Genomic DNA, 8163 nt, shown 5'->3' with positions numbered 1-8163 from the left:
AATTGTATCAGGGTCTTGGGCCAATATTTGAGGGACCCGAGGTTCTAACGCAGATTTCTGGACTTCAGAGGCTGGGCGGGGGAGTGGACAGGCTCCAGGGCATAAGCCAGGCTCCCTGTGACACGTCTTATTGGTGAGAAAGTTCCCCTTTCTGATCCGAGGGACTTTCTTTTCTTTCGAGGGGCAAAGGATTCGATTTCTCTCAAAAACAGCAACAAAACAAAAAGCAGAAACCAACAACAAAACAAAACCTAAAAACCAACAACAAAACGAAAACCAACAACAAAACAAAATCAAGTCCCGCATGTCTTTGCAAAAGAAAATATTACGCAGTAGCGATTCCTAGGAGCTCGCAGCTGGCCTGCCAGGGTGGAAGCACTAGGGAGCAGCCTTGGAGAGAACAGCAAGGCTAAGACCCCGGTGGGGAGCCGCTGGGAGGAGCAGGTGGGCCACGCAGCTGGAAGCCCACTGCGGCAGGATCTGTTTGGCCCTAACACAAGACACTCTGGGACCCTTGGGCTCCAGGAACTGGGACTCATCCAAAGCAACACGTCCTTCGGATGAGCCACAGCAAAAGACGTCACTGAGGCTGCCGCTTGGGGAGGAAAGCTGAGACCCAGTCTGCGGCTACGCGGTTCCCCGAGGCTCTGGCCAGCTCATTGCTACCCAGCTGCACTCCCATCCCCATGCCTCTGGGCTATCTTGCCTACGAAATCCATCTTGAGAAGTGACTCTTAGGTTAAAAATGAAACCAAACCAAACCAAACCAAACCAAAAATCCACCCGCTCAAATGCTGCCCCAAACCGCAACCCAAATGTGGTGTTTCTTAATTACGGGCTTTCCCTACTTAGTACAGAATAAATAAGCACTGCTTTAATTTTGAAAAGGAAATGGAATCATTGCACCCCAACAAAGACTGGATACAAAGCAAGGGAGTCACTTTTCATCTCTTTCCATGTTATCCATATTTATTTAGCGTTTTCCACAAACATCACCTGCACACAAGGCCCAGCCAGACCCTTATATAAAAACTGACCTGGAAACCACAGACATATTTGTAAAGAACTGTTAGGTAATTTAAAAACTTGAAATAAAAACAACCAGTTTCCCAAACTCCTCAACCACATGCGTTTTCATCATTTCTAAAGATGTGGAAATCAAACTGGCTCTGACTAGATTCCAACGTGGGTCAGGCCACCCTGCTCGCCTTCCACACAACCAGGAACTAAATACATGCCTGAAACAGAAAGAGCTCAGGGGTCCATCTTTCTTCCCCAACTGCCGTGCTCCAGGCCCACCTCCACTTGCCCTCTCTGGAAGGGTTGGACCAAGGAGGTGTAGGGGACTCTCCTCTTCTCTGCCCAGCCCTGCTGCTGCTCAGCCTTCCTTGCAAGATCTTGTCTTCTTCAGAGGAAAGAGGTGCAGGTTGAAGGATGTACGCTGGTGAAGTATGTGGCCAAAAGGATTAAAAAAGGAAGAGGAGGAGGAGGAGGCCGGGAAGAAATTATTCTAGTTCGGGGGCATCCTTTCACTGGGTCTTTGAAACCTCGGACATTTCCTTTCAATTTTTTCTAAATGTTAAGGTGGAAGCCTGAATTAAAATGGTTCTGTTTCTGAGCAGGCAAAGGCATTGGGTCTAGCTTGCTTGCTGAGTGTTGCAGTGCGGTTCAATTTGCAGTTTTTTGTCTTTTGAAGATTTGGTTTCTATAAAGAGGTCTGCGGTTTTGGAGTGCTGGGACCTGCACAACAGTGGCAGACGTAACCAATCCAACCGTATCACCAGAAGAGCCCCCAGATTCACAGAAAACATCTCTTCTCCTTCCGGAAGGACGGCCAGCGTCTCCCCACTGGTCCCAATCGGTACAGGAACCTGAGAGTGCGGCTTCTCCCCTCCTGTCTGGGGTGGGCACCGGGGTTTCTGCCCCATCAAGCTGGCAGGGCCTGTGGTCCACACCCAGGGTCTTGGGCCCGCTGCCCCTCCTCTGAGTGGTCAAAGCCACCTGCAGGGAGGAGTTCCCGTCTCTCACCGGGGTTCCTGCGGCCTCCGGGGTGCGACACTGGAAGGCTGCGGTGACGCACTAAGGCCAGGAGGCAGACGGCCCTCTCGGGCAGCAGCGGGGACAGCTGGCGACACAGCACCCCCGGGAGGCGGCGGCGGTGGCAGCGCCAGCAGCTCCTCGCCCGAGGTCACCGCGCAGTCCTGCTCAGGCTCCACGTCTCCACCAGCCCCGGTCGCTGTCCCGCAGCCGCGCTTCTTGTCCTCCTCTTTTTTCCACTTCATGCGGCGGTTTTGGAACCAGATCTTGATGTGCCTCTCAGTCAAGTTCAGCATGACAGCCAGCTCCACCCGGCGCGGCCGCGAGATGTATTTGTTGAATAGGAACTCTTTCTCCAGCTCCAGCAGCTGCGCGCGCGTGTAGGCGGTGCGCGTGCGCTTGTTCTCCTCCGGCTCCGCTGCGTAGGCGCCGCCTGCGGACCGCACAGCACGTGAGTGTGGTCCCTCGACCCCTGGCGCCTGCCGCCCTGCCCCACCCACGAAGCCCAACCTTCCAGCCCCAATCCTAGGAGCCCTGCCCCGCACCCAGCCGCTCCCACCTCCAAGCCTCCAAGCCCCAGCTCCTACCCCAGAGCCTAGTGTGGGCCCACTCATGCTGCCCTACTGAAGGTCGCCTTTTCTGGTAGGTCAAGGGCGCGGGCTCTCAGTGACCCTGCGGTAGCCTCTATCAGCAAGTGGCTCTTGACGGGTTTCTCTTAATCGGTGCTGGTGTGGATGCTGATTAAAATGCATATAACAGATCTCTAAATCTACTAGATCCCACAAAGACAATAAAATGCCTTTGATACAGGACTTAAAAGAACATCAACTTTCTGACGATGACCCACGGTAAGAAATACATTTCAGATCACTACCCAGTTCACACATTGATATAAAACTGACAAAAAAATCTCAGGACGTGAAATCAACCTTTACCACACATGATGCTATCTAATTTTTCCTATTATTCACTATTTCGTTTTTTAAAAAGGTCTCAATAAATTGGTTTCATAACCAACCAATAGGTGTAAACCCTCAGAAAAACCTTGAGCTAATAAAAACGCTGAGAAACCTTGAGCTAATACAGTGATATATGTTATAATATTGTTATATCTGACCATATATTAGCTCTTTCTATAGTTACATTGTAATCAGCCTCAACTCAAGAGCCAGTAAATTTTCTGTAATCGTCCTCATTTTAAACTAGGTAGGGACCCTGCCCTGGAAAAGAAGGGATACTATTCTGGGCCCCTAGCAAGGTCACTATGAGCCTCAACCTCTGTGTCCTGGGCCCCAAACCCTGGCAGAGGGGGAGAGGAGAGGCTTGTAGGCCTGAACCCCGAAGGGGAGCTGAGAACCCCTCAGAGAAGGGTGGTGGTGGTGGGGCTCCCAGCTCCTAGCCTCGCTCTAGGTCCCCGGGAAGCGACAGCCCCACTGACCCAGTGTTTGCCACCAAGCTCCTTGAGCTCCTGATCTTTTCCTTTCCGTGCAAGATACTCTGCCCTGGCCAGTGGACTCTGGCGAGACAAGTTCCACCAAAACTCCAGGAAGAGGCCTAAGTCTTTTGGTGTTGGGGCAGGGGTATGGAACATTTCCCCTGTGACTGTGGGCTAGGCCTTAGGGAGTTGAAAAGCTAGTGTGTGTGTTTTTTGGGGGAGGGTTAATGACATGATGGAATCTGCCCGGTTTGCCCCCCAGGCAGAAACTTGGCTCCCAGGAGCCAAGGCAGAGGCTCAGGCCTGAGGTAGCAGAAGCGCTGCACCCTGCAGGGCTTCTCCAGGGCTTGCAGCCTTCCTTGACCTGGGAGAGAAGTGCAGAACCTTAAAGGGACATTAAACAGGGCCCTCCAACCTTCTTAAATTCAACCCACAAACCCCTGGGGTTCTGGCCCTCCCAGCAGGCCTCACCAAGGTGCTGTGAGAGGCTGCGTTATGGCTACTACCCTAGGAGACATGTGTCCAGGAGCAGTTGGCAGGAGATGGAGGTTGAGGTAGAGCGTGTAGGTGGTGTTTATTGGGAAGATAGCAAGGCCTGGGTGAAGCAGATTAGGGGAGGGCCGGCCAGTGAGTCTGAGGCGGTCACTTTTTAGGTAGAGTTTTCCAGAAGTCCCAGTTGGCTTAGTATTCATTTCCCTACTACAAATGTAAGCCCTTTGGTCACTTGGCTCTCCCCAGGAGCGTGAAACAGGCGGGTTCACAGACTCTTGAAGTTCGGCTACTTCGAAAATTTCCGGGGGAGGACCATGGGAGGAAGGAGTACTTCCAAGGAACTCTCTGGATGGGGGGGGGGGGTCAACCCCTTCCTTTCGGCTGAGCCTGCAGTGGGTGAGAGGGCACTGGCAGAGGCCTCTCCAGCTCCCGCTTCCCCCCCTCCAGGATGTCACCCTTCCAGGGTCCCTCCATGCCCTGACAAGGTTGCCAATTTTCCTTTGGGTTTTGCTTTCTGGCTCCTTGGATCCAACAGAGCCCACGCTCCACCAGAGCTGCGGTAACACCCTGGCGGGGTAGGAAATTTACCCCACCTCATGGCTTCCCTCGCGTTTTGTCCTGAAGAAGCCAGGAGGGCCCAGAAGGCCCAAAACGCGCATTCCCAGCGCTGCGGGAAGGGAGCCCTGGAGGGAACGCAGCTCATCGCAGGAAACTACGGGCTGACAGTTCTCCACCCCAGACCTAAGGACTCAGTTCTCCCACCTCCCCGAGACTCCGTAGCCTGAAGCCCCCCAGCGCGGGTTGGGTAAGTATACGCTGGCGCCCCGCACATCTGGAGCCCCCTTGGCCTGGGGTTTCGCTGGAGGTGGGGAAGATTGAGGCGGAGTTGGTTGGGCCCTTGTCCGGCCTCAACTCAGGGTCCTCACACTCAGCTTTCGTAAGAAAGTGTACTAGGAGTGGCGAGCCCCGGGGACGCTGGTCTAGCCGACACCCAAAGCCCAGTTTGGCTGCGCCTGGGTCAAGGTCAAGGTCAGGCAGGCCCACCAGACCCGGCACACAGGGCACCGAGGATCCTCAGGGAGCGCCAGCTCGGGCCTCTTCTCCTACTTCCAATGTGAGTTGGGAGGAAAGAAAGTCAACTATTTGCAGTGCAGGTGTGACCAGAAGTGGCTGCAGCACGGAAGCGATAACATTGTGTGACGGGGGCGCCACAGGCCGCGCCGGAAATCGCGGCCAGCTCGGGGCGGGGAAGGGACACCCGGGGCTGCTTCACTCTCTGCCTCCGGGCTCGGGGGAGACCTTCTGTTACCCTCTGTGGCGCAGGGCCGTGAGGATCCAGGGCTCTCGGTTGTGCAGGAAGGGCATCTCCTTCCTCAAACCTACTTCCTGGAAGAAGCGCAAGGAGAACCCTTCAAACGCCTGTGTTTGGTCAAAAGAGAATTAGCGTAGCAGACGCCTGGCTCAGCTGCCTGGCTCCAGGTGAGCGGCGGGTCCTCGGCCTTGCGGTAGCCGCCGCCTTGCCTCAACCCCTCGCTGGCTCCCCGCGTGCCCCGGACACCTCTGCAGGCTTGGGTGCGGCTTTCTTTCCCTGCTTCCCTGCATCTACTGGGCAGCCCTGGACTGCCCGCCCTGCCCTAGGGAAGCTGCCGGACTGCGCAGGCACTAGGGGGCCCAGGGCTCCGCAGGCGCGCTCCGGCCAGTCAGTGGCACCCCGAGGAGTCCGGGGAGGGCAGATTCCCCGCTGAAGCTGGATCGCGAGGGTCCGAAGCCTTGAGCTCGGCCAGGCCTTGGCTCTCTGGGAGCGGCGCTGGGAGCGCGGGGCTCCTGGAGTGCAGCGTGCAAGGAAGGAAGGGGTTTAAACTCACAGGAAGAGAGCTGAGTGGCAAAGACGCTCCAGCCTGGACCAGAAAAGCGCGTCTGTGCAGGATGGCCTGGTTGGGTCCGACCCCGGATTACCCATAGGGGCCCGGAACGCTAACTGGGAGAGGTCCTGGGGAGCGCTGGGTAATAGGAGCAGCCGGGCGAGAGCCGATGAGGACAGAGAGGCCAGACAGCCAGGCTTACCTGCCCACTGGCCTTTCCACGCGTGAGCCTTGGTAGACTTCATCCACGGGAAAGGCAGCTGAATGCGGCTGGGCTCCTCCAGGGCGCCTGGCTCCGCTCCATCCGGGAAGGGCCCGGCGGGCGGGTGGGGGAGCGCGAGCTGAGCCGGGAGGTGGTGGTGGAGGTGCGCCACCGCGGGGTCGTCGGCGAGGGGGGGCACCTCGTACGGGGAGATGTCTGGCGGGCTGCCCTGTTCCAGCGCGCCCAGGGCGCCGGGGAACAGAGGCGGCGGCGGCGGGGGCTGGCGGCCCATATACAGGCACGCGGGGGGGCTGGCGCTGAATTCCGGCGCCGGACCCCGCTGGAAGGCGCACGGGTCCTTGTAAAGCTGAGTGGCCGCGTAGTACTGCTCCTCGCCGTTCATGGCTGAGGCCCAGGCTTGGGGACCCGGAGTATGGAGCTGGAGCCAGGGACTTGGAGCTGTGCGGCTCTCCTAGTCCTGGCGCCACCCCTGCTCGCTTTGACAGCTCTGCACTGCTCGCAGAGAGAACCCGCTGCCGGCAGGGACTCGCTGGCCGGCCGCCGCGCCATAGGCTCCGCTGGGCCCCACGTGGTTCAGCCTGGGGCCATTATTGGCCTGGCTGACTGCCTTAAGAAGCAAGGCCCAGGTGCCCATGAGCACCTGATTTGTTTCAATTTTGTCTCTCAGCTGAGTTTACTAATCTCTGTATACGCTGTTGGCAACACACTCCAAAGCAGGGCGCGCCTTAGAACTTCTATTCATTTATGGAAAGTTTCATCATACTTTAAACGATCTATTTTCCTTGTATGTATGATAATATACATAATACATTAGTTCATTAGTATAATTTGTAAGTATACATGTTGAGGTTGTACACTTAAACTGTTTTTTTTTTTTAACTGTTGGAATACCGTCAGAAAAGTTTGCAGACCCCAGCTCTACATCTCGGAAGCAGTTGGTCCTATGTATGTATGAAATTTGTACACAGCCCCCAAGGATATGTGTCAGTGACCTGACACATAAAGACCCAGCATTCGTTGTGCTTTTATCTGTGGCTGTGCTGCGGGATTTCTGAAGTGTAACTTCAGAGTATTCACGGTGGCTTTTTAATTTTTAAAATAACCGATCAGCATTATTAATTTTTGATCTTGGTAAATTGGGACTCATTTGGCCAACTCAGAATGCAGTTTCCTAATGCGGCAAAGGGAAAGAAGTAGCGTCCCCTTTTGTATCTGTGAGGCAGGCGGGGGCAGGGAGTTGGCCTGGAGCTTCCAGACCCTGAATGGCTCTCCACGGATCCCGGCCCCAGCGGAGTTCGTCACCAGGAGAACGTCCGATTGCAATAAGGCAGGACAGGGAGAGGAGGAGAGCGTTTAGAAAAGAAGGAAAAGCGCTGCATTTTAATAACAACGTCAGTCTTTGGCTTCCACTGATTGCGTAACTTTGGGCACTCTGGGGTCCCAACCTAAATAGAGACGCTTTTTCGCACCGGATGGTGCGGACGGTCTATCTCCCGGTCGCGGGACACCCAGCCGCCCGGCCTGGGCTTGACGATAGCCGCCGACCCTTTTGCCCTGGGCGTCCTGGGCGACCTCAGACCGTGTTCTGCCGAAATGACCATATTCCTCGAACCGCGACGTAGGGTTTTAGAAAACTGGACACCTTCGCAGAAAAGCCGCGGCAAGACAGAGCGTGAACCACAAGGAAGCAGCAAGAAAAAAATCACTGCAATGTGACTTTCCTAAACTACAAACTACAGCCAGTCTTTTAACAGGTAGATTTAATATAGTTGCTTCCAGTGGAAATATTTGTGTTTTAAATGCGAACGGACTGAGTGCGCTACTCTGAAGTACTCTTCATTTTCATTAAAAAGCAAGTCAGGTGGGAATCTGAGTTTCTTTGCAGTCCTTCTCTTGAGAGATGCCCCGGCGCCGTCTCAGCTTTGGCGTTTAGGCGAGTGCTGGGCCCCGAGTGGTCCGCGTGCGCGAGGCTGGGAACACGCGCAGCTCCGGGGAAGCCCGGAGGGTGGGGGGAGTTTCGGCGATTTCTTCAGGGAAAAGGGCCACCTGCGGTCCTCGGGGGCCAGGGAGTGAAAGGCGGTGGGACCCGCGCACCTAATCTCTGCGCGCCCGCG

The 8163-nt window shown here is 55.5% G+C and overlaps 1 protein-coding gene across 1 annotated transcript; it reads right to left on the bottom strand.

Moving 5' to 3' along the window:
- Nucleotides 1–1010: 1010 nt before the first annotated feature.
- On the bottom strand, nt 1011–6501 carry PDX1 (pancreatic and duodenal homeobox 1). The gene is made up of 2 exons (XM_019736435.2): nt 6029–6501; nt 1011–2470 (listed from the first exon to the last, which is right to left on the bottom strand). Exons 1-2 carry the CDS (start codon nt 6429–6431, stop codon nt 2025–2027), a joined length of 849 nt encoding a protein of 282 aa, XP_019591994.2. The 5' UTR covers nt 6432–6501; the 3' UTR covers nt 1011–2024.
- Between the last annotated feature and the right edge of the window lie 1662 nt (nt 6502–8163).

The sequence above is a fragment of the Rhinolophus sinicus genome, linkage group LG04 (genome assembly GCF_036562045.2).
Source record: "Rhinolophus sinicus isolate RSC01 linkage group LG04, ASM3656204v1, whole genome shotgun sequence".
NCBI lineage: Eukaryota > Metazoa > Chordata > Mammalia > Chiroptera > Rhinolophidae > Rhinolophus > Rhinolophus sinicus.
This window is presented reverse-complemented; position numbering and strand designations above follow the sequence as displayed.

Coding starts and splice junctions, on each gene's coding strand:
- PDX1 (XM_019736435.2), bottom strand. CDS start 6,431: ATGAACGGCGAGGAGCAGTACTACGCGGCCACTCAGCTTTACAAGGAC. Junction 2,471..6,028: donor GTGGAAAGGCCAGTGGGCAG/GTAAGCCTGGCT, acceptor TGCGGTCCGCAG/GCGGCGCCTACGCAGCGGAG.